The sequence below is a fragment of the Nelumbo lutea genome, chromosome 2 (assembly GCF_056320005.1).
Source record: "Nelumbo lutea isolate HS-2025 chromosome 2, American lotus-T2T, whole genome shotgun sequence".
NCBI lineage: Eukaryota > Viridiplantae > Streptophyta > Magnoliopsida > Proteales > Nelumbonaceae > Nelumbo > Nelumbo lutea.
The window spans coordinates 69,546,043-69,572,601 of record NC_142685.1 but is presented as its reverse complement, the minus strand read 5'-3'; the positions used below and the strand labels follow the sequence as shown (position 1 = coordinate 69,572,601).

The window sequence follows — 26,559 nt, the reverse complement described above, 5'->3', positions numbered from 1 at the left end:
CTGGTCAGTTAGCCGGTTTTCAGTGAGTTTTGAGTAAGTCCGGTTATTGGGGTATGGCCAAACCAGTCAAGGCCTTGGGTCATAGTTCAACCGGTTCAATCGCCCATTCTGTCCGACTTTCTAAACAATGCCTACAATTGCCCAATGGGGTTAAACTACCAAAATTGTGATTTTGCAATATAGAGATTATTATGGGGGTTCCAATGGTTAGATGGAGACCTTCTATGGATGGATGTGGAAACCTCTTTAACATATGGCATAGTTTGTCTAGGCACTTAGAACTGCCAAACATTGCCAACCTAGTAAAAAAATGTGATTTTGCAATTTAAACTATTAAGGATTGTTATGAGGGTTTTCGTGTCAAATGGGCACCATATTTTACAAAAATATATGTGAAAACTTGTAAAATGGATGGCAAAATTGATTCCACTACTTGGATATATTAAATAGGTTGAGTCAATCAAAAATATGATTTCACAGTTTCAACCGTTAAGGACTGTTATGGACGTTGGTTAGGTACCTTACCATATTTTACAAGTGGATGTGGTAACTAGTTTAACAGATAACAAAATTGGTTTTGAGACCTAGACACACTGGAAAGGATTAAGCCAACAAAAACTGTAATTTTGTAGTTTTAGTAGTTAAAGGACCATTGTGGTAGTTCTAGTGGTTAGATGAGTATCATTTTGTATGGTTGGATGTAGAAACCCATTCCATAGATGATGAAATTGGTTTTAACACCTGCCAACACCTAGTAAAATGATTTCCACACTACTTGTAAAAATGTTTCCCATCCAATAGACGAAAACATCATAATAGTCCCTAGTGGTTAACACTTTGAATTCATAGTGTTGGCTACCCTGAACTTATCTGGCGTGTGTAGGTATTAAGACTAATTTTTCCATCAATGAAATGAGTTTTCACATTCACCTTAAAATACAAACCCCATATGGTTGTCGGAACCACCATAATGGTCCTTATGTGAATGTTGAGATCAATCCTGCCATCTATAAAACAGAATTTCACATTAATTTGTCCCCAAAATATGATGCCTATCTGGCTGCCAAAATCACTATAACTGTCCTTAATAGTTGATTCAGCCTTTATTGGCTTGTCAAGGTGTTGATACCAATTCAGTCATCTATGAAACAATTTTTCACATCTGGGTATAAATATAGTGAGCATTTGGACACCAAAACCATCTTCACGATCCTTAGCCATCAAACTGCAAAACTGCACTTTTTGTTGGCTTAACCCTACCAAGTATGTGTAGGTGTCAACACCAATTCTGTCATTTGTTGAATGGATTTCCACACCGACCCCTAAAAGACGATGCCTATGCCCTATCAAAATCACCATAATGGTCCTTAACAATTGAAACTACAAAATCACAGTTCTAGTTGGCCCTACCCTATCAAAATTAATTTTGTCATCCATTAAACCGTTTACCACATCCATCATAATGGTCCTTAACATTCAAAATTGTGAAATAGTAATTAGGGCTACCTTGACCTTTCCTAATGTTTCCATGTGGTTAGGCCAATTCAGCAATCTGTTAAATCGGTTAGCACATCCATGGTGTAGACCCAACCTCCATAACCATCATATTGGTCTTTAATGATCAAAATCACGAGCAAATTTTATTGGTCAACCCAGAAATTTTAAAAGTACCAAAATTAACTTCTTCTTATAGTGAATTTTGGAGCAATAAAATTCACTTCTTTTTTTTTATTGGTACTTTTATAGCCCCAACCTCCATACACATCATAATAATAGTATTTTATTATTAAAAAGTAACAAATTTATTAAAAAATACCCAAGCTAGAAATTTTTAAAATATATTGAAAATTAGATGTATTTTTTTATTAACTATGGTATTTATTTAGTTATTTAATTTATTTTTATTGAAAACAAATGCAAAATAATTTTGTAGTGACTAATATGCAAAAATAAATGCTGAAAATAGTGAAAATTATTAAAAATACTCATATGCAAAAATTACTAAATAATAATGAAAAACACCAAAAATTAATTAAAAATCCAAATTTTCTGAAAAATCCACAACTTAATTAAAATACTAAAAATTATTAAAAATTAAACTAATTGTATTTTATTGCAAAAAAAATACTGAATAATAATTAAAAATATATTTTTTAATTATTAATAGTAATATATTCAACAATAATCGTTTTAAACTATAATTAATAGTAATTATAATTTAAGCTATAAATAGTAGAAAATTACATTTAATTAGTTTTAGCCAAGAAATTAGCAATATTTCTGAAAATATGATAATTTCCAGAAATTACCATATTTTAAATAAATATAGTAATTTAATAATTAATAATAAAAAGTAACAAATCGTTTATAACTTAATATAACCCGATTAGATCTATAAATTTGTAGGCTCAAGCAACTATTTTCTTTTGAGTTAGGTCTAGTTGAGATATGCATCATGCTCACACATTATAAGGGATAATCAGATTCAAAGTCCAATTGGGTATCAAACTTTTGGAGTCCATTGACAACTTTAGTGGATAGGGCCCAAGCTAAACAACCTCTAATAGGCTCAACTTGGAAGCTATATGCATATATGGTAAATATTATTATATAATATTTAAATAACAAATTTTATATTAATATATATGAATGTTATATATATTTTTATAATAAACTAGAATTAAATAAAAAATTTAATTTGTAAAAAAATCATAGTTTTATAATTAATACAAGCCTCTTTATCAACAAAAAAAATGTGAAAGCCCAAGCTTGAGCCCAACCTGACCATCGGGCCTAGATCTTGAGCCTGAGCCCAGCCCTTATATAAAGCTCGAAGCTTGAGCCTAAGCCCGATTTGTACACAAAATGTCATATTGTCAGTATACTTTTATAAACCAATATTATATTAATTTAGTAATAATTTAATAAATTAATAAACTAATTTATATTTCCTAAAAGTAAATTGATATTTATTAATAATTTAAGAAGCACATATATATTATATTTATTATATATAACAAAAGTACTTTTTATATATGTAATAGTATCAGGCTGGGTTTATTTGAGAAAGTTCGAGCTCAAGCCCATGGGCCTGAAATTTTGTCTAAGTTTGAAAAATAACAGGTTAGGCCGAGTCGGGCTGTTGGATTACCCGACCCATGAATAGGTTTAATTTGTATACAAAAATCATATGAAATAAAAATTTAAACATCCTTATCAACTTTTTTAAAAAATGGACATCTCACAGCTTGGCTAGAGGTGTATAAAGTGGCAGCCCACGGGCGGGCACCCATGGACTAGCTCAGCCCACAGCCTGGCATGGGCCCGTGCGGGCTTAGGTCGTGGGCTGTATCGAACCAACCCCCCAAATTATCCCACGAGAGGGAGGCATGGCCCGAGACGCCCTATGGATTAGCACAACACAGTGTGGGCGGCATGTGGATCATGTCATGCCGGTTCAGCATGACCCAATTTACACATCTACCTGAACCCACCCAATATTGGGGATGGAACGGGAAAATTCGAAGATTCCCCATTCTTGATGAGTGGGGTGCCTTGCCCTTGAACTTGCTCGACATTGAAGAGTGGTTGCCTTGCCCTGACACTAGGGATTGGGTAAAGTGTCTTGACTATAGAGTAGAGACAGGGATGGGGTGCCCCACCACGAACCCACCCCTTTGTCATTCCTATATAATTGTTAATTATTAATAAAATTAATAAAAATATTAGTTTTTATAATTATTTTTATTTATTTAAAGTTAATCAAAGTTTCATTTAAAAATAATAATAATTCAAATTATTAATAAAACTAAATTTATTAAAATTTTTATTCATATTAAATTAATAATAATTATTTTTTTTTGTGAATCAACATTAAATGAAAATTACAATTATTAAAGTTTTATATATTAACAATAACTTTATATACTTTTAATTGATTAACAATAAATTTTAATTATTAATTTAATATTAATTAATAAAAAATAAAATTATTAAATATTTCGGATTTTCCGTACATCTTACGGGTCACCGCTAGTTCATTCTTATGGAACTGGTATTATGAAGACGGGATGCGTTCGCCTTGCTAATTATCGTGTATGGATATCAATAAAACCACAAGTGTTCACTATAAAAAGAGAAGTGAATTTTACTGGAACTCGAACATGTTGATTGAAGAAACATCTGTGGGAAGACATCTGTGGGACCTGATCAACTTTTTTTTTTTGAAAATTAAAAATTGATTGATTGTTCAAAAATATTGAATGAAATGCTTACATATATAAAGTTTAGCGAATTGCGGGATTTCAATGGGATTTTAGTTTTAGTGCTGAGTTTTATTGGCTAGGTCTTAACCGTATAGGGTTTATGGGGTTTTGTTTGTGAAGGGGTTCAGTGTCATTTGGCCAAAGTCGAAGCGTCATTTGGCCAAAAATCATTAGGGAACCACTCCAGTCACGAAAGCAGAAATCGTTTGTATTTCTTCTCCAATCTTTCGATCCAACACATTGGATTCGGGCGGAGCACACTTCGAAGGTTACCTCCTCACATCAATCTCCCGGTCCCTATTTTCCAGTCGTCCCTACTCAAGGATTAACGAACCGAGGTCGAAATCTACCGAAGTCTCTGTTACATCGTTCTTATCAACGCCAAAATCCCAGCCGAGTAAGTATTGTGATTACTTTTTTTTTTTTTTTTTTTATCCTATTTCTGGATTTGTTTTCCCATTTTGCATTCGATTAATGGGGGGGGGGGGGGTGAAAGTTCTCGAAGCTGGTAATCAGTTCATTGTCGAATGAACTCCAACTCGGTTGGCTTGATGACGATTGTTGCTTCCTGGAATAATATTGCCGATGACGCTGCTAATGTACTGTTCATTTCATTTATTTTTTATTTTCATTTGAAGTTCAAAGTCAGCTCGATTAGGAAGGTTCGAAGGTTTCGAATCCCTTGCATATTGTTACTTTCCTATCAGCTACCTTGTTGATCTGTTGAATGCTGCATTAGACGAGAACAAGGCTGGTATTATTTTCTGATTTGTTCTGTTTCATTACTTGTAGATCTGCTGGGATTAGTTCTTCTTGTCTTCTTTTTAATGTCCCCTGTTTTGCATGCGCTTGAATTAAGTAGTCGCCAGGATTGATTTCTTAAGATTGAAAGGAGAAGCACTAAATTATCAGATTGTTTAGAGATAATGGACTGTGACCATCCGTGGAAGACTCCGGGTCACCGGAACTCGTTACCTGGATAAGGTTAATGTAGTAAAAAAATAAAAAGAAACAGGAAAACTATATAAGGGGGTTATGATGTAACAGAGGATAATTCATCTGTCGTTAGTTCAGGTTGGATTGAAGTGTAAGGAAAGTCCGTTACAGAGAACAAAATAAATTAGGAACGAAAAAAAACAATATGAATAAACAAAGTAAATAGATAATAATAATAGCAAAGATAGTATAAAATAAAAAGGAAAAGAACAAAAAAAAAAAGAAATGAACAATTAATGAATAAATAAACCATTAGGATTTCATGAGAAAAATAAAAAAATAATAATATGATTGATAAAAATGAAGGGAAGAGAAAGTAAAAAGATGATAAAAATAAAAAGGTTAATAAAAAAATAGCAATAAAAGGAATTAAACTTCAATTTATTAAAGAAAATTAAAAAAAATCAGAGACAAAAAAATTATAAATAAAATAATACTAAATAAAAAATAATTAAAATAATAAAATATAACGAATATTTTCTTTTATAATGTTTTGTTCTTTGTTTGATATTAATTAGTCTTATTTTATTTTATGGTTTGAATATTTGCTTTTTGTGGTTATGATTGTTTGGATCCCATGTGGGCCCCACCTTCATACCCGGGAGGGGGTGCCTAACCCCTTCCCTCTCCCATCTGAGTTTTACCCGGACTGGTGTAGCCAGTGTCTGGTGTCTGGGCTTTGGAGTCACTATTTAAACAAAAACAGTTTGAATATCATTCTTGGAGGTCCCATCACCTCCCTTCATATAACTGATGGGCGGCAACTCCATTTATGCCCAAGTGAGCCATTTTTCCGATGCTCACATCCTGCAAACTGCCTTAAGGCTTATGCTTTGCCTTTCCAAGACCTAGCTGCTTCGCCTCTGCTTTTAGCCTTTTGAAACCTTGGTTCATTCATGGAAGCATGAGGGAGCTGACAATAGGATATTGAAAAGATTCTTTGAAGCTCTTTTGTTTTGTCCAGGTACTACATTGCCGTGCTTCTTTTAGTGCATTTGATCATTGATCCTTCTTCAGAGGTTTAAACCTCTCTTATATTTTTCCCCTTCCTTTTTTTTTGGGTGGAGGGTGTGGTGGGGTAGGGAGTGTTCTCAGAACTGTCTTTCGTGAATAAGATTCTGTAAAAATTGGATTTGCAGTACTAGAAAAACCCTATTTACAGTTTTCTTTCCCATACAATAACAAAGATAGAACATTAACAAAGATGACATCATGGGAATGCCGGAGAAGAAGTCTGAAGATGGAAGCTAAAATATTTGTGTTTGAGGAGACAAAGAGCAAGGGTTCAAATACTTTAAAGATTAGACAGTTTAAGAGGGCTATTGTGATATTGGATGGAGAAGCGATTGGATGGCTTAAAAATTGGATTGATGGTGCCATTACTGCAAGCCTGTCAATTGGAAGAGTTCAAAAGATGAAGCTAGATTCAAAAAGGTTTTGCACACATGAAGGAGTTCAGCTGCAACCAAAGAAAGAGGAGAACCAATCCCAAATTAAAGAAATATAAAGAGAGTAGATAAATAGATGAGCCACTGTCTCACCACTCCTTAAGCAAAGGCTACAGCCATGCAGGGAAAGATACCGATTTGGCCTTTTTCTAAGCCACATTGAACTCCTTGATTCTTTTAATCCCCAAACCACCTTGCTCCCTCAGCTTGCAAATCTGATCCCAGTTGACAAGGTGAATCTTCTTCTCCTCCTTCCAGCCTTTCCAAAGGAATTCCCTCTGGAACTTCTCAATTTCGTTTGCCACTTTTACAGGAGTTGGAAACAAGGAGAGAAAATAAGTTCAGAAATTTGGCAAGGTACTTTTAATTAAGGTGTTTGCTTAATAGCTTCTTTTTGGTTCTTATTTTTAATTGACTTAAAGGTGCACTAAGAAATCTAAATGTAGTTCTCAACTTCAATTTACTAGGTATTAGATGAAAACTCCTATTTTTTGGACTTTTTCACAGCTTACAAGCAGTGATTTAAAAGGTGCGCCAGGTGCATAGGCGAGGCATATTTTTGGGGTATGCGCCTCACCTAGGTTCCAGGCACACCCTGTTCAAAAGGCACACGCCTGATGCGCCTTGCACCTCAACCCAGGTGTGCACCTTTTTAAAATTTTGCGCTTTTTGCTTTTTTTTTTTTTTAGTCTAACGGCTGGGCAAACCCCTTATTTGCTAATGTTGTTCATTCATTCATTGCAATAAAATATCTTCTTAAAACACAATGAAAGTTATAAAATCATTATTTTTTATGTGAGAAATAAGAATTTCAAACCCTAACATAGACTTGTTCGGGCTTGCCTCGAGGGGCATGGTACAAAGGCGACTCATAGAATCAAGAATACAATATGTTTTACATCACATTAGCTACTTGAAGCAATGCAATTAAGGAAAAAAAGAGATTATGGGTTTTACATGCTTGAGAATGCTTTATATACTTGCTTTTATTTTTAAATTTTCATTTCAATACGCTTTACATGTTATGTTTATGTATTTTAATTTTAGATAATAGTTTTTTTTAAAACATTTAATTTAAAATTTAAGTTTATATTTTTTGAACTTTTTGCAAATTTTAAAAAATTTTGGCATTTTTTTGTAATTTTCTGACTTTTTTTTTTTTTGTAATTTTGCGCCTTGCGCCTCAAGCGCAAATTGGCCCTTGTGCTTTTTTTGCACCTTGCGCTTTTAAAACACTGCTTACAAGCATATGGTAATTATATGATGCTAATAGCATTGTGATCTCACAATGTATCAACAATTTGTATGTAAAAGTATTACAATCTTATGTTGCACTGCTGCTGTTCAGTGGAAGTCTTTTGGCCATGGAAACAATGGTAGATGATGGATCAGTCATTAGAGAAAAACTCAGATTGTGGGAGATCTGTATGTCCTGTTGAGCCTTGGAATCCGCTTGAAGGCTTCAGGAAATTCTGGCATGAGCAAGTAGGAAATATAAAGGTTTTCCTATGGTTTTTATTATTAAACATTATTTTTCAGTCTAGTGATAGAAGTTTCAGATTGAGTCTTGCAGAACAAATTCTAGTTGGTACTCTCTCATCCATTTTGATTTAGGTTCACTTTATAGAGGGATGATGTTTTGCTTATCATGTGTTCCCTGTGTACTTTCTTTTTTTTGTACATCTACCTGATTTGCGGATTCGTAATTTTTTACTGTCTTAAATAGTGTTATTGACATGAAGATTATGGTCCATCATGCCATTGTCTTCTGGATGGCAGTAGCTAATGATTTTGCTAGAAGTGGTGGGGGTGGGGATCCAGGAGCAGATTATTCTGGAGCCTGCTCTTCCAGTCTAATATGTTTACCATACATTCTACATGTTGTTTTGGATCCCTTCTGTTTCTGGATGCCCTAATCTGTAATTTAGAATGAACATCCCTTTGTTTTGTTATTATTATTTTTGGAAAAGTTCCTTTGCTTGTGGTAGCGTTTTCCATATTTTCTATTGATTTCTATATTTTCTATTCCAAAACATTTGTGCTGCAAAACTCTAAAAAGTGCCCTTTCTTAAGCTTTCTGTTCATCCACAATGCATTTAAATTTCTAAAAACATAAAGTTGAAATTATTTTTTATGAATCATAAATGTGAAATTGTTGATCTTAACTTAATATTAACTTGTAATTTCTAAGCAGTAAAAAGATTTATGTTTACCAAAAAAGCAATAAAAGGATTATAAATAGGTTCATTTTCCCTTTTATCTTTCTGTGAACTAGGGAGAATATTATATGACCTAATGGGTACAAATTACACATGATGCTTTCTTATGTAACAGTTAGGTCTAAAGTCTTCTTTTGAAAATGTTGTAGATGAAGATGATATTGATTATTTTGTTCTTTTTGACTGATTTTTTTTTTTTTTTTTTGAAACCTTTGTTTTTTCCCTCAACTTTTGTAGTCATGGTGGGGTGGCAGAGGCATTTACAATCCATATTTCGTCATATTGGCAGAAGAGTGAATCAAAATCATGGTTCATCTGTCAGCTTCTCTACCGCTTATCATGGTTCCTCTTATTTGCAAGGTATGAATCTCACCTTTAGAGGCTTTTACCAGATAGCCTTCTTCTAGTCAGTAGGTAAAGGATTCTTCCAATACTGGAGTGATTGTTTTGATTTTTTAAAACCCCCTGTGGTCCAAAGCAGCCAGGTGCAGCAAAGGACTTCCCCATACAGCATGTGTCAATTTAATTTTTTAGTTATCTTCTTGTGTCTTTGAAAAATTTGAGGTTGAATTTTGGAAATTATGATTGAACAGCTTACCAAGCATAAGTTGTATTGATACACACCCTCCTAACGTTTTCTCATCTATCCAAGGGTCCCTGAAGTTCTTTTTGTTTTGGGAAAATTACTATGAGCACCTGCCCTGAAAGTTTGGAAATAAACTGCATATGCTATATTTTTAAGTTTTATGAGTAACCAGACCTCCTCTCTTTTAACTTTTCCTTAAGAAAAGGTAACTATATAATTATATTTAAACAATTGTGAAAGTGCATGAGGCTATGAGAGAATGTACACTAATGCACTAGCTATGGACAGACAATTCTCCCTATGAATATGGCAAAGCAGACTATGAATGGTTGGATCTGTCACTGTACAAAAAAGCCCTCCCTATGCTTTAGGTAGAAGACAATCTGCTAGATCATACAATTAGAAATTTCAGATACAACAACCAAAAATAGAACATCGAGGTCTAGCCTCAATCTTGAAATTGATTTGAAATCGCTGCAATTACAAATCAAAATTAGGTAAAATGCACCACTTAAATGTAAAGAACATCTGAGGTCCATCACTTTCATCTCAAAGCTCCAAACTTCATAAAGGACTTGTAATTGGAGAGAGGTAAGGACAATTAGGGTTTCCGAGCTCAGTGCTGGTGATGGGATAAAGGATAAAGAGTTGGTTAAAGTAGGTGGAGAAGATGCGTTGCAATGGGAGATAGTATTGCTTTGTTGGCTGACTGGGTGAAATAGATTTCTGCTTGTTTGGTGAGTTGGAAAATCTTTCAGGAGGAATTTAGGGACAGGTCAACTTATTATTTTTGGCAGTGCTCATAGTAATTACTATGAAATCTTTCAGGAGGAATTTAGGGATGGGTCAACTTAGTTTATATGCTCTTATCAGCTGGGTTATGCCTAGGTCGGTCAAGGAGCTTCTGTGCTGCTGGAAGATAAAAGGCCCAAGTAAGAGGAAAATTAGTGTGGAGGACCATTCCTGCAGCAGTTTTGTGGTCCATTTGGACTGAAAGGAACAATAGAATCTTCTGTAATAGAGTTAAAAGTCTTGTAGATCTAGTACAGAGAGCAGTGGGCAAGTTGATCTCTTGGGTGTCTGTTACTGAGGAGTTCAGGCACCTGAACTTGCCTATTTTATTTCAGTCTCAGTCCTGTTGGAGCTTGTAATTTGTGTTGTTCTCAGGCTGCTTTCCTTGGCTTGATCTCTGTTTGTATGTTCTCTTGTTCTGAATAAAATTACCTTACCTTTTCCAAAAAAAAATCAATAAAACATCAAAGTTACTGATTGCACCTACACAACACTGAAGTCAAACCTAAACAATATTCTTTTGTACATAAAAAGGGAAAACTGAATGCCCTGTGGGCTAGAGCTGCCACTAGACAGAATTGATTCTAGGATTTGAAGGGCCTTTTGGGAACCCCTAAGAACACAGGTGAATCTTTAGGAATGACCAAGTGTCCATGCCTACAGGTGAAAGTTGCAGGACCCTTCTCTGCAGTAGTGTTTCCAGATTGAGTGAACAGTTTGCAATGCACTCTTTCTAAATGGATTGAAGTGCCCATGTCACTTACCCTTTGGACACTGACATTCCATAGATTCGTGAATGACATAATTGTCCTTGCAGTATTGACATAATTGAACATCTAAAATACATTAGGACTTCTATGTTTTCCTATAGTCAGTGCAAGTGGCAAAAGTAAGCATCTGTTTTCATTTGTACCTGTCTCCATGTGAACATGAATGTTAGATTTACAAAATATCCAACTTTCTAGCCTTTTCTTTTTCCTTTCTTTCTTTTATTTCAGCCAGTCCCCAAGGACTGTTTTGTGCAAGTACATAGAAGACATATAAATTCATTTCATAAAAAAATCCAAATGGGCAATCTATGTCTATACTAGAAAGAGGAAAGATGGTAGGTGAGGGGTCCTCTAACCACAGAGCTCACACGCTCTTTCTACTCCTCTCATTTTTCACAATGTGGTTATCTATTTTTAATTAAATTATAAAAATGTAAGAAGTTACAATAGAAACCCTCTTAAGTCTTAATTTTATTAAGTTCAATTTTGATTGTAGCAGTGAGGGTAATCTGGGCCCTTCTGGCTTTGGGGGAGTTTTTAGAAATGAGGGAAAAGTTGTCGTTATCTACTCAGGCCCAATTGGGTAGGTGATTCATTGAGGGCTGAAATTCTGGCTTTATTGGAAAGAATTCAAAAGGCAAAAGAGTTGAATTTCCGAAAGTTGTCAATTGAGGGAAACTCAAAGCTAGTGATAAGTTGGCTTCAAAAGGAAGAGGAGGCTGGATGGTGGTGCTACATATATGAGAAAAGGAAAATCATGAGACTATTACAAGGAGTGGAGGTGACATTCTATTGGGTGAGAAGAGATGACAATGCTTTTGCTGATGCACTAGCTAACAAGGGGTGGGGAAGAACAATTTATTTTGGGCTATGCTGTAAACTCAATCTTATTTCGGGAGGGCTAAGAGAATTTATCTCTCCCCTTCTTCAACTTTGTACTTAATTGTCCATATTTAATAAAATTGCTCTGTTATTGATAAAAAAAAGTTTCCCCTCCACTAAATCCTTTCTTTCCTCTTAAATCTCGATTGACCCCTTTTAACTCAATAAAGCAGGGGTACAAATCAGACGGGTTTGGATCTGGCCTACACCCAAATTTGCCAACCCGAACCCAAATGCTATAATGCAAATACATAGAAGACATCAATTCATTATAACTACAGAATAAGTAAAACAGAGAGGAATAGGAATGGAGCCCTTTTTTAGGCAAAAAAAGAAGGAGTTCTTGCGTTGAAGCAGGATATGTCCTGGCGGTTGGGATTTGAAAATGCTTTAATAGTTCAATTATAATATATAATCTAAGGAAATGAAAAAATTATCCATTTTGCTTCTGAATCTTTAATTGTTCCAAATGTTGGTTCATGCTCTTTTCACTGTTTGTTCACTTTTCATTGATGCCATGAACTTCCCCAAAGGAGAAAAATGCTCCTTCCTTGGTACTAGAATGCATGCACTGGCTGTTGCATCTTGAATTACATGGATTTTTTATTGCAGGTGAACTTCCTTTTTTCCGGAGAACATTGGATCTACCTTCCACAAGTATTCCAAGACCTTTTCATCAGTATTTGAAACAGTTGGTAATGCTAATTTCTTCCCCCTGTATGTGAAGTTACTGGCCAGTTGGAAGCAAGTTATTTTTCTCCATTCCAGTAGTTCTCTCCCTTGTGGCCATCAGTTGTCTAAAACCATTTAAAAATTTGATCCCATATGCAAATACATGTAGCATCACTCTTTTCCTGAAAGAAAATATGATTTGTCTGAGATTCTTCCCTTCTAGAAAAACTTAGCCAACTAATCCAATATGGACCAACTGATTGACAGCAACTGTCAATCAGTGGCTACCATTTAGGTGAGCATAGCACAAAACAGAATGCCAAATGGACAATTCTAATTTTCTATCCAAGTAAATTTAATGGTTCAGTTTCTATATTTAGATTGAGGGTGGGCCTTGGTGCTACAGTTGGGTTGCTCCATTGCGACCTGGGTGACCAGGGTTCAAATATTGGAAACAGCCTCTTTGTATATGCTGGGGTAAGGCTGCATACATCTTCCCTCCCCAGACCCGTATTGATTGGAGCCTCGTGCACTGGGCTGCCCTTTTTCTATATTTAGATTGGAAGGATGAGATTCATTCATCAAAAAAAAAGGATGAGATCCTATGATCAATGTAATGCTGTGGTTGTGTCAGGTGCCCTATATAATAATCTATTGGGTGATAGACCTTTTTTATTGGTAAAATTAATTTATTAGATTATGAAAGAGTTTAATATGTACAAGTATGTCAAGCAACCATGTTGAGGCTGGCAGAAGCCACCTCACCCTTATCTCTTGAATGATAGGCCTGGATCCACCAAGTATGTCTATTCTTAATTTCTTTATCACCATTATGGTGTTTATTTGTTAAGGCATTGCACTCTGAGAATTAATTGATTCTCATCCATTGTTGTTGTTGTTGTCATTGCAGGGAATTTCTAGTTCAAGGAATTTGCTAGCAGATTCATCTGATGAAACTCCAGTCCCTTCTCCTTTGACACCTCTTTTGGCTCCAAGCAGTGGAAAAGATGAAAATCAAGCTGTGAAACCTAAACCCTCAAAAGTCCAAGCAATTCTGAAATGCATAAAGCAGGTACAGAAGCTGCTTGTTAATTTGTTAAAATTTAAGTATGTAGTTAACAAGCCATAGAGTTAACTTCAATTTTGTAAAAATGTCTTTTCTTCTGGTAGGAACATAGTGTTATCTCATATTGCTTTTATTGTTATTTTACTAACGGAGACTTGTTAGGATGAACACATACATTCATCTCGTTTCTGGTTATATATTTACTGCTATTTCGATCATCTAATGTACATCTTCTTTTTCCATTAATGAAAAAGGAAACTACCTGCTTTCTGTCCCCTCTTGGTTGCATTATACTGTTTTTTAATTGATAAGGAACCTTATCTTTAACGGGCAGAGAACAAAATAAAACAGACCTGTTCTTCCAAATAACTAAGCAGGTGACATGGATGAATGTGTGAAGTATTACATGGTGGAGTATGGGAGAAGGAAGAAGGAGAGAGGCTGATTTGTAAGTTAGATTTGGAGAAGGCTTTTGACATGGTGGATTGGGATTTTCTTCTAGAAGTTCTTAATTAGGGGCTTTGGAGCAAAATGGTGTAGATGGGTGAAGGACTGCATTTTCTCTTGTCATTCTTCTATTCTAGTAAATGGAGTAGCTAGGGATTTCTATCTTGCTAAGAGGGACTTTAGACAGGGAGATACATTTCCCCCCTTCCTTTCTACCTTAGTAGCTGATGTTTTGAGTGAAATGATATTAAGGGCAGATGCCAATAATTTGTTTAGAGATTGGAGAGTTAGGAGGGATGAAGTGGTGGTTACACATTTGCAGTTTACAAATGATATCATTTAGTTTTGTGAAGGGGAAACAGAAGAGCTAATGAATTTAAAGAGGTTGTTGAACCAATTTGAGAGGATAGATAATCTTGGTAGTTTGTTGGGGTGTGAATTAGGGGATTGGTTGTTACAATATTTGGGACCTTTTGGAGGAAACTCAAACATAGATAGCTTCCAGTATCTAGTGATGGAAAGATTTACTAAAGGCTTGCCACTTGGAAGAGAAATTACATTTCTTTTGGGGGTAGAATAACTCTAATTAAGTCAACTTTGGCTAATTTTCCAATTTATTTTATTTACCTTCCAAGTACCTTTGAAAATGGCAAATCAGTTAAAGAAGATTATGAGAGGAGGCACCAAGAATGATCATTTGGTGAATGGGAGGTGGTATCTAGAAATAGGGATGATGGAGGCCTAGGAATTGGGAACATCAGGTTAAGGAATATAGCCTTACTGGGGAAGTGGTAGTGGAGATTACCATTGGAATAGGATAGGTTATGGCATAGAGTGATTGCAAGCTTCATGAATTGGAAATGGTTAGGATGTGGGTCTTGATCCTAGGGCTTTTCATTGTTCTCCTTGGAAAGCTATTCATGGTATTTTGCCTTCTCTCCTTCTGTATTTTAAATATGTTGCATGTGCAGGGCATAGTTGTCAAAGCGACACCTAGGCAGGCACCTAGGCGACAAGGTGCCCTTGGAGGCTCACCTCACCTAATTGCCAAGCAATTACTTTTATATTCTTGATTTTTTGAGATTATAATTATAAAATAGACATTATAAAACTAAGACATTCATTTTGTGTGTTTATATACTAATTTCCTTTTGTTATTTTCTTATTTGTTAGGATTTAATTTCTTTTCTTTTTTCTTTTACTTATCATGAATATGTTGGTTTTCTATAATTTTTCTTTTGATCGGTAGGTTGGTTTTCTATAAGTAAACATGAAGTTTATACCTTTTCTTATGAAAACTATGGATAATTATTAAGGAAATATGGTTATGGTACTTAGGAGCTATCCTAGGATATATGCTTTTTACTTGGAAAAATCTGCCCCCCCCCCTTGCCTATCCTTGCCTTGGTGCCTTGAAAACTATAGTGCAGGGAACAAAGTCTTGTTTTGGGAAGATGTCTAGTTTGGGGAGAACTCCTTTAAAGATAGGTTCTCATCTATTTATTCCCTTTTTGAAAACAAAAGAAAAGTGATTTGTTTGGTTTATAATGTTGATGAACTTATTGCTCTTCTAATGTTGATTTTCTTTAATCAATCTTGCATGGATAGTAGAATTTGGACACCATCCCCTTCTAGATATTTCAATTCTTCCTCCTTTAGGCTTTTACAATGTTCTCCTTCAAATCTTCTAACCAGGCAGGGAACTTTCCAGCAAAGGAGGTATGGTGTAGTCTTATACCTCCAAAACTACGAGCTTTTTGCTTTTGTTGGGCGTTGGTGCTCCAAAAATCAATACTCTGGATATGCTTCAAAGAAAAAGGCCAAACCATTGCCTTTCACCCCATGTTTGTAGCTTTTTCTTGGGTTTGGTGAGACAATCACACACCTATTAATCTCCTATCCTTTTGTGTCTTTTATTTGGTCTTAGTTCTCTTCTCTTGTTGGTTGCAAGTGAACCCTTCCCCTAGATGTGGTGAGCCTCTTTGACCCAAATTTCTTCAAGCAATTGAAGAAGTGAGGAAGAGTCATGTAGATAGCTATAAGAGTAGCTATTTTGGTGTCAGTTTGGGAAGAAAGGAATAGTAGGATCTTTAAAGGAATGGAAAGATCCAAGGAGGAAGTCTAAGGAGTAACCATTGGGGTTACTGGTTTAAGCACTTCTTAGTTGATGACATTCTCAAGGGTTGGGGTACAATGGAGCACTTTAAATCGATCTATAAAAGGCCAGTGTCGAAGAGTGGAAACTAGAAGGTTTGGAGTGGGCTTTATTAGAGAATGCTTTATAGAGTGATTTAGAAAGAAACTTTGAAGAAGAGGAGCTTAAGGAAGTTGTTTTCTCTATGGATCGCTCTAAAGCTCCGAGACCAAATGGTTACACTATGGCTTTTTACCAAGATTGCTGGGAGTGATTAAAAACAGATCTCATGAGAGTTTTTGAGGAGTTCTACCACAAAGGGTTTGTCAGCAGGGGAGTAAATGCTACTTTCTTTGCCTTGATTCCGAAAAAATTGGATGCATGCCACCCCAAGGGTTTTAGGCCAATTAGTTTGGTTACAAGTCAATACAAGATTTTAGCTAAGGTCCTATCCCTTTGCTTAAAGAAGGCTCTCCCGTCGATTATCTCTCATGTCCAGGAGCCTTCATTCAAGAAAGGCAAATTGCCGATCAGATTCTTATTGCAAACAAATGTGTGGAGGATCTTAGAAAGTCCAGGAAAAAAGGGATTGTGTGCAAAGTAGATCTGAGAAAGCCTATGATTGCATGAACTGGGAGATTTTGTTAGATGTGATGGAGAAATGTGGTTTTGGAAGAAGATCATGCAAGTGGATAAAAGGTTGCCTACAATCCTATCATTTCTCAATTGTGGTAAATGGAATAGTCAAGGATTTTTTTGGGGCCCGAAGGGGTATCAAGCAAGGAGATCCCCTATCACCTTTTTTATTCACCTTCATTGTTGAGGTCTTTAGCATATTTATTTCAAAAGCTGATGAGATGGGCATAATTAGGGGATGGAGAATATGAAGAGAGTAGGGGTAGCCACGAGCCGAGCCTTTCACGAGCTATTCGAGCTCTGCTAGGCTCGGTTTAAACCGAGCTTTGAGCCAAATTCGAGCCCGATATATAGGCTCGTTTGCTAATTGTGTCGAGCTTGAGCCCAGTGTAGCTCGGCTCGTGAGGCTCGCAAGCCTAGTATTAAATAAATAGTTTTTATCATGTATACATACATACATACATATATATAAATATATAATAAATAATTTTATTATATATATAATAATATTTTTATTTTTTATGTATAATAGTAAATAATTTTTATAATTCTTAATTTTTTGTTTGAAAAATAAAAAATAATAATTTTATACATATAATTTTTATTTTTCAAAAAAAATTGGCTTAAATAATTTTATTATATATATAATAATATTTTTATTTTTTATGTATAATAGTGAATAATTTTTATAATTCTTAATTTTTTGTTTGAAAAATAAAAAAAAAATTTATACATATAATTTTTATTTTTCAAAAAAACTTGGCTTAAATAATTTTATTATATATATAATAATATTTTTATTTTTTATGTATAATAGTAAATAATTTTTATAATTCTTAATTTTTTGTTTGAAAAATAAAAAAATAATAATTTTATACATATAATTTTTATTTTTCAAAAAAAAACTTGGCTTATAGTCGAGCTTGAGCCAGGCCGAGCTCGAACTTGCGAGCTATAAACCGAGCTCAAGCTTGATACTATTCCTGCGAATCGAGCTCAAATACCCAAGTACTCGGCTCAAATCCACCCTTGGAAGAGAGGAAGTGGTGGTCACCCACTTACAGTTTGCAAGTGATATTATCATTTTCTGTGAAGCTGAGGGAGATCAAAGTGCCAGAGACCTAAGGCTTTTAGTGAGGCTTTTTGAGAAGGTGACAATCTTAAAGGGAAATTTGAGCAAAAGTGTGGTAGCAGGGGTCAACATGGGTCAAGAGGAGATAGATATGTGGACTAGAGAATTGAGGGGTGGCTCGTAACTAGCCTTTGAAATATTTAAGACTCCCTCTTGGTGCTAACCCTAGATCTTTGAATTTTTGGGATCCGGTAGTGGAAAGATTTGAAAAGAAACTCTCTACTTGGAAGAGAAACTACATTTCATTATGGGGTAGGATAACTCTCATTAAATCTACTTTAGCAAACCTCTCGGTTCATTTTCTCTCAGTGTTTGAAATGCCTTTTCCCATTGTCAAAACTCAAAAGATTAGAGAAGATCATGAGGGATTATATGTGGGAACCGGGGGAGGAGAAGAGGGATCATCTCATTAGATGGGATATTGTGTGTAGAGGGAAGAAGAATGGTGGCTTGGGTTTGAGTAGGATTAAGGATAAAAATAGGGCATTATTAGGCAAATGGTTGTGGAGAATCCCGTGGGAGACAAATAGACTTTTTGGGCAAAAGTGGTGGCTAGCATTCATTTGGGTGGGATTCTGGGGTCTCTAGCAGGGCTTCTAGAGCTGCATCGTGGAAAGCAATCCACAAGATCCTTCTTCTTGTCAATAACATCAGGTATGACCTCAACTTGGGAAATAAAGTAAGATTCTGGGAAGATCTCCGGGTGGGTGAAGATCCCTTGAAGACTACATTTCCTTCTCTATTTGCCTTATCTCAAGGTTAAACCTATTGTTGACTTCCTATTCCCTTCTCCTTCACTTTCAGAGTGTGTGGAATTTGGGTTTCTGGAGAAATGTCAGAGATTCAGAATTGATTCATGTGTCCAATCTCCTTTTACTGGAAGGGTTGTTCCTCAACGGCACTAGAGTAGACACTCGGGTGTGGACTGGTAATCCCTCGGGGGTTTTAGTGTCTTGTCCTTTTTTGAAGCCTTGGCCGCCCCTCTCCCTTTCAGCCTTTTTCCTAGTTAAGGAAGCCTGGTTCCCGTCTTGTTCCCCCAAAAGTGAGTGCTTTTTGCTGGGAAGTTTGCCATGGTGCAATCAACACTTGTGATTTGCTGCAAAGGAAAAGACCTGGCTGGTGCCTCTCTCCAAACAGATGTGTCTTGTGCAATTTAGATGGTGAATCTTCCCTTCATCTTTTTATTTCTTGCCCTTTGGCAGGTTATATTTGGGGTAGAATTTTTGCTCTTTTTGGATGCAGGTGGATTACTCCAAGGAGTTTGGTAAGGCTGTTTGATCCTTCTACCTTTAGGTGGCCAAGAAAAAGGGGAAGATTGATGTGGAGATGCACTAGGGCTGCTGTGTTATGGTCAATTTGGGAAGAAAGAAATCTCAGAATTTTTAAAGATAAAGAGAGAAGTGCTGAGATTGTGCTTGAATGTGTGCTGGTAAAAGTGGTGCACTGGGTAAAAACAGTGAATTCGTTCTCTGAAGTTACTGTTGATGATCTACTCAGAAACTGGAGGTTGATTGCAGGGTCCTCCTCATCCAAGAAGAAACCGGTGAAGCAGTGGGATCCTCCAACACCTGAATTCCTCAAGTTGAATGTTGACGGGAGCAGTATTGGTAATCCAGGCCCTTCTGGAATAGGAGGGGTGCTAAGAAATAATAAGGGAGAAATCTTGGGACTGTTCTCAGGACCAATTGGGGGGGAGACTCCATAAGAGCTGAGCTGGAGGCAGTTCTGTATGGTTTACAAAAGGCAAGGGAGTTAGGAATTCAGAAATTAATGATTGAAGGGGACTCTAAAGTGATCTTAAGCTGGTTGAGATGTGAGGAAAAGAGCCCTTGGTGGTTCAGAAATGAAATTAAAAAATTCAGAAGCCTGTCAAAAGATTTGCAAACTCTAATCCGGTAGGTTCGAAGATCGGCAAATAGTTTAGCAGATCAATTAGAAAAACAAAGGGTTAGAAGAGATCAGATTTTCTGGGCTTGGTTGTAATCCTATTAGGGTTTTTTCTGGGCTTGTCTCTTTGGTGCCCTCTATTGTTCAAAAGGCAGCCAAGGCTGATCTCCTTTGTAAATTTTCTCTATAAAGCTTTCTTTGATTTTACTGATCAAAAAAAAAAAAAAAAACAACCTCCTTAAGTCTGTTGCACAGGAATTCTGGTCTCCATCAACACAACAAAGAGTTAAGTTGAATTTTGATGGAAGTTCTATAGGCAATCTAGGCTCATTTGGTATAGGGGGAGTTTTTAGAGATGGAGAGGGTAGAGTAATTGCTATGTATTTGGGACCAATAGGAGTGATTCTTTAGAGTGAAGGTGGTGGTGCAAGTACATAGATTTAGGCATCATGGGGATTGCGATGGAAGTTATGAAAACACATCACCATAGTGTGTCCACATCGCAGCATAGGCCAAAACTCATCACAATGCAATCCCGCCTTGGCGCAATAACTGCCGAGACCCTGCAAGGGTTGGTTTCTACTACCGCAGCTTGTGTCACTAGGGTGCTAACCTCGCCATCCCTCCTCATCACTATCAGAGGAGATAACCTCTACTCATTGCCCCTTAGCTACATGACTAGCATATCTTTGCAAATGCTCAGGCCTCTTAGCTACATGAGGAAGTATTAACAGCTTCTCGGGCCTCCCTAGTGCCAATCTCTGCACAAACAACACTCTTAGTCGCAGCTGTAGTTACCATTGTTGGGGCCTCATTGCATATATGCATGCCGGTAGTGTCTGTTGCAAATGCTTTCAGCTTTCTTCCTCGGTGCCTTCTTTGTTGGGGGATTGCTTTGTGCATTAGGGGCCTTTCTCTTTGGAGCTCTCTTGTTCTGCGTTGGAGGGTCACTACTGCCTTCCTAGACTTGGCCCCTGAAACCTTATTCTTTCCTCCCTTAGCTTGTTTCTCGACATTTTCTTCTTTAGGAGGACACACTGAATGTCACAACCTTGACCTTTGCGAGACAGGCACTATTCCTCTGAGTGCACTGTCAGTCTACGCTCAAACCTTGCCAAAGGGACCAATAAAAGTGGGTAATTCTTTGAGAGCAGAGGTGATGGCTTTGCTTCAATGTGTAAGATTTTCTAATCAGTTCAGTCTATACCAAATTGAGATAGAAGGGGACTGTAAGTTGCTAATCGGGTGGATGCAATCAGATAGCTTGGGGGTCTGGACACTTGGACAGATGGTGAGAGAAATCTATTGTATAGAAAGGGAGATTGGAGTATGCTTTAAGTGGACTAGAAGATCAGCTAATGGGCTAAGCTGATACCTTAGAAAAAAAGGGACTGTTAGGGATAATTTGTTTTGGGCAGTGCTGTAATAACAAAATGTTTTTGGGATCAACACCCTTCCCTAAGGTGGTTGATAGTTGTGCTTTGAATTCCTTTATTTAATTAAAATTACTGTTTCCAATCAAAAAAAAGAAAAAAAAAAATTAAGCAGGTATGCGGTAATGTTCCAATTAAAAGTTTCTAGTGTTCCATGAACAGAACTATTACCATTTTTTGCTGATGGCAGCACATGATAGGGTACAATGGGATTACGGGATGTTTCTTTCCTTCTTGTAAAGAAGATAAAATTAATAAAGCTAATTATTCACAGTTATCGTCCTTTTACTTACACTGCATACAATATCCTCTCAAATCATGTATATTGGATATCCATACTAGGATCTCATTCTACGCTTCAAAAGTATGGTTACTAGTGGCTGACTTGGCCTTGCAATATTCACAGTAATCGTCCTTTTACTTACACTGCATACAATATCCTCACAAATCATATATATTGGATATCCATACTAGGATCTCAATCTACGCTTCAAAAGTATGGTTACTAGTGGCTTACTTGGCCTTGCAATATGCAACATTGCTTGCTTCTCTATATTGATAACCAAGTTTGCCAAAAACGGACATAATGTATTACAATACTACAAGAGCATCCACATGCCATGGAGGGCTAGTCATTTAGGTATTGTTTGGATAGACATGATTTTAAAAGTATGGAAGTACAAAAATCCTGACATGCTGTTTGGTTCTAGTGTTTTTATACTGTATACCAAAAACACCGAAAGCACAAAGTTGGCTTTTGATACTTTGTGCTATTGGCCCAAATACACTTTTGGTCGTGTGAAGCAATGGTCGTGTGACTATAATTTGACCGTCATGTGTCACTATTGTACATGTGACAGCCACAAGGTAGTCATGTGTGTTTCAGGCTATACAAGTGTCACTGTTATGTGCCTGCCACGTGTCACTATTATACATATGACTACCACATGGCAACTGTGTTCCAGGACATACAAGTCATGTGTCACTAACATGTTTCACTGTTATGTGATTGCCACATGTTATATTTATACGTTTGACTGCTACATGGCAGCCGTGTGTTCCATTGATCATGATACAAGTGTCACTGTTATGTGACCGTCACATGTCACTGACATGTGTCATTGCTATTGACCCAAATACACTTTTGGTCTTGTGTGAAGCGATGGCCATGTGTGACTATAATTTGACTGTCACGTGTCACTATTGTACATGTGACAGCCACAAGGTAGTCATGTGTATTTCAGGCCATACAAGCTTCACTGTTATTTGACTGCCATGCGTCACTATTATACATATGACTGCCACATGGCAACTATATTTGTTCCAGGCCATACAAGTCAAGTGTCACCATTATGTGACTGCCATGTGTGACCATTATACATGTTTCACTGTTATGTAATTGCCACATGTTACTATTATACGTTTGACTGCCACATGGCAGCCATGTATGTTCCATGGGCAGTGTCACCATTATGTGACCGTCACATGTCACTGACATGTGTCATTGTTATGTGGTTACCACATGTCACATAACAAAACAAGTTTGACATGTGTCATTGTTATTGACTGCCATGTATCACTAGTTTACATGTGTTTACCATTATACTTTTTTCCAAACAGGTACTGGTGCTTTTATTTTGAAAAGTGTACTTTTGAACATTTTTTTATCCAAAAACATTTTAAAGTAAAAGTATGTACTCTATACTTTGGCACTTCTAAAAGTAGAAAGTATAATATGTATTTTATTCTTTGGTACTATTAAAAGTACAAAGTACGAAGTCTATCCAAACAGCGCCTTGGTTCCAAAAAAAAATGGCAGAACATGTAAAAGTGGTGCCTTAGGCCCAATGCTTCCCCCTTTAAGAGATGGGGTGGTGTGGTATTCCACAAGAGAGGTTTCAAAATCGTGACATGCAATGTGAATCATGCAATAGGCTTTGCTCTCTGATTTGGTAGCAGGGTGAGGGGATCACCCAACATTTTAAAGATAAAACTGGGGTTGCTAGGTCCTGGTTGAGATATATAACAAAATCATATTCATCTATAGCACAATGGTCAGCTCTAAGTTGTTTGTGCTTTATCAGTTTATCCATGCAATTCCTCATACATTGTATGGCTTTTTACCAAGTTGAATGAATGCATTTCTTGTTACAGATTAAAAAGGAAAAAGAAAGAAGGAACTTGGTTGTTAACGCCCTTATCTCATGCTAACCAAAGACCTTCATGATCTCCACAATTCTTCAATAGTGATCTCCACATTTCTAAAAGTAGAAAGTGTAATATGTATTTTATTCTTTGGTACTTTTAAAAGTACAAAGTACAAAGTCTATCCAAACAGCGCCTTGGTTTCAAAAAAAAAAGGGCAGAACATGTAAAAGTTGTTCCTTAGGCCCAATGCTTCCCCCTTTGAGAGATGGGGTGGTGTGGTATTCCACAAGAGAGGTTTCAAAAAATCATGACATGCGATGTGAATCATGCAATAGGCTTTGCTCTCTGATTTATTTTAAAGATAAAACTGGGGTTGCTAGGTCCTGGGAGAGATATATAACAAAATCATATTCATCTACAGCACAATGTTCAGCTCTAAGTTGTTTGTGCTTTATCAGCTTATCCATGCAATTTCTCATACATTGTATGGCTTTTTTACCAAGTTGAATGAATGCATTTCTTGTTACAGATTAAAAAAGAAAAAGAAAGAAGGAACTTGGTTGTTAATGCCCTCATCTCATGCTAACCAAAGACCTTCATGATCTCCACAATTCTTCAATAGTGATGGTTAACGATTGTACTTCCAATCACTTTAGCCAAATAGGGGTGCTTTTCTTCCTTGTAGCAGAAGTATATAGCCCATCAGTATTAAGTTTAAAGTTTAAAGCAGTTAGCAGCCAATTTGAGGAAGTTCCCATTCCAACAACAACCTCCCATTTGAGTTAAATTCTTGAAATTTGCAAGTTTATTTGCTGTGACATATACTTTTGCTTGATGCCATTCTTTGCAAACAGTTTTGTTAGCACGGGTTACTTGTTACAAAACCTCCAATTGCTTCTTTCCAACCAGACCTAACACAGATTCTGTACAGCAAAAGCTTGCCACAACCTCAATTGATTGAAAGAACAAAAGAATAGGATGTCTTTAACTCTGCATATCACTGATAGAATCAGAATTTCCTTTTGAACATATTCCTATCCTTTTTATATATTAAACAAACTGAGAAAGAGATGATTATGACCGCCATTTCTTATGACACAACATTAGAGTCAACCTTAAATTTTCATATTCATGAGCAACATTTTTAGTAGTTACTTTTTTCTGGGCCAAAACCCATATAAAGGTTCTTTATTTGGTCTAACCAACTTAACTGCTTCCGATTTTCACTTTGATTACCTATACTTTTTCACAGAAAAGCATATCTTGTTCCTACAGCAACCTGTGTGCTGAACCAGGGTGTGGCTTAAGAGTTCGAGAAAATCTGCCAAGGTCCCATACAGCTTGCTGATGATGGATAACACTGTTACCTATTTATTTCCTCTGCAGCAAGGGGAGAAAGAACACACTTCTGTTCTCCAAAGATTGCTTTCCCACCCACCTGTCAGACAATTCCTTAATTTGGGCTCCATCCAATCTACATTTATATGCCAAAACACAATCTAGGTTTTTGTTTGCATTTCCGTGGCCATTAAGTTCCTAAGCTTAAGTTATCAAATCATTTTCTTGGTTTATAATGTAATACCACAAATTGGTGTGGTCCTTTGAGATTGATTTTCATCTGTTTATACTTTTTTCATCCAGCTCAGCATAGAGTGGCTGAAAATGCTTGGTGATTTCTTATAGATAGCATCTGGTATTCATGGTTCCAATTATTCAACTATAGATTTCTTTTTGACACGTTTGCCAAAATTTAATCACTTAAATCTATAGAATATATATCAGATTTTTATAACATCTGAGGGTCAATTATTTTGGTAGAAACCTTTTATTATTTTATCCAAGTGTCTGTGTGTGTGTATATATATATATATATATATATATTTCATGCCTCTTTGATAAATTATTATAGTGCATTTTCAGAGTCCCAAGAAGGTGAATTTGGTGGCTGCTTTAGTTCGTGGAATGCGAGTTGAAGATGCACTATTGCAATTGCAAGTGACAGTGAAGCGTGCTGCAAAGACTGTCTATCAGGTGGGATTGACATAATCTGGCTTGTACCTAGGCAAAGTCCATTTAGTATAATTTTTAGGTTCATGATCTTTCCATGCATCATTTCAATTTCACATTCCATGTTTGTGGCTTTGTGCATGTTTCCATCTGATATTTTGTGGCATAAACAATTGTTTATCATATAATAAGACATGTATACCGTGCAGGTTATACACTCAGCTCGTGCAAATGCAACACATAACCATGGATTGGATCCAGATCGTCTTCTTGTTGGTAACTAACTAATCCAATTGTGCTCCCATTGCATTTCAGTGAAACATATTTATTTAGAGTAATATTTATTTTCATCTTTCTGTGCAGCGGAAGCATTTGTTGGGAAAGGATTCTACAAAAAGAGACTTTCTTATCATGCCAAAGGGAAATGTGGGATAAAGGTGCGACCAGAATGTAGGCTGACAGTTGTAGTGAGGGAGATGACCCCAGAAGAGGAGGCTGAGATTGCCAGACTGAGAGTCAGTAATTTCCGAAAGCTTACCAAGCGTGAAAGGCGGCTTGTCCCACATAAACTGATTGAAACAACTCCAGTATGGAACCGTAAAAGCAAACCAAGCAGTCAAGGACCAAATGTTATGGCTTGAATGGGTAGGCAGGTACTGCTGTCCCCTTGTTTTTGCATCTAGTAGACACTAGAGCTTTGCCTTTCAGGAGAAATACAGGACCATGTTAGAAAGGCTTATGACAATCCTAGTGTTGCTGCGGTTTCCAGGGTAACTATTGTTTTGTAGTCTTGTAGTTGTAGCTTTTTTTTTTCTTTGTTCTCTTTGCACTTGTTTTTTGTTGAGATCAAGGAACCAAAACCAGTTCTTTCTTCTCTTTTATTCTAGTTATATTTGTTGAAATAAATAATTAGAGCTGGCACAAAAAGTCCTCTTTGGTGCACTCCTTATAAACAAGCTACATCTAATTTGAAGACAAAAGATGTCCCTATATAACAATCTGACTTACTATATGATGCCGATAATTTCTCTTTTCATCC

At 36.3% G+C, this 26,559-nt stretch overlaps 1 protein-coding gene across 1 annotated transcript; it reads left to right on the top strand.

The window, feature by feature from the left end:
• The first annotated feature begins 4,067 nt into the window (after positions 1-4,067).
• On the top strand, positions 4,068-26,447 carry LOC148871407 (uncharacterized). Its single transcript, XM_088968609.1, has 7 exons — positions 4,068-4,662; positions 9,166-9,288; positions 12,571-12,653; positions 13,541-13,702; positions 25,434-25,544; positions 25,730-25,796; positions 25,884-26,447. Exons 2-7 carry the CDS (start codon positions 9,168-9,170, stop codon positions 26,159-26,161), a joined length of 822 nt encoding a protein of 273 aa, XP_088824735.1. The 5' UTR covers positions 4,068-4,662; positions 9,166-9,167; the 3' UTR covers positions 26,162-26,447.
• Positions 26,448-26,559: the final 112 nt, after the last annotated feature.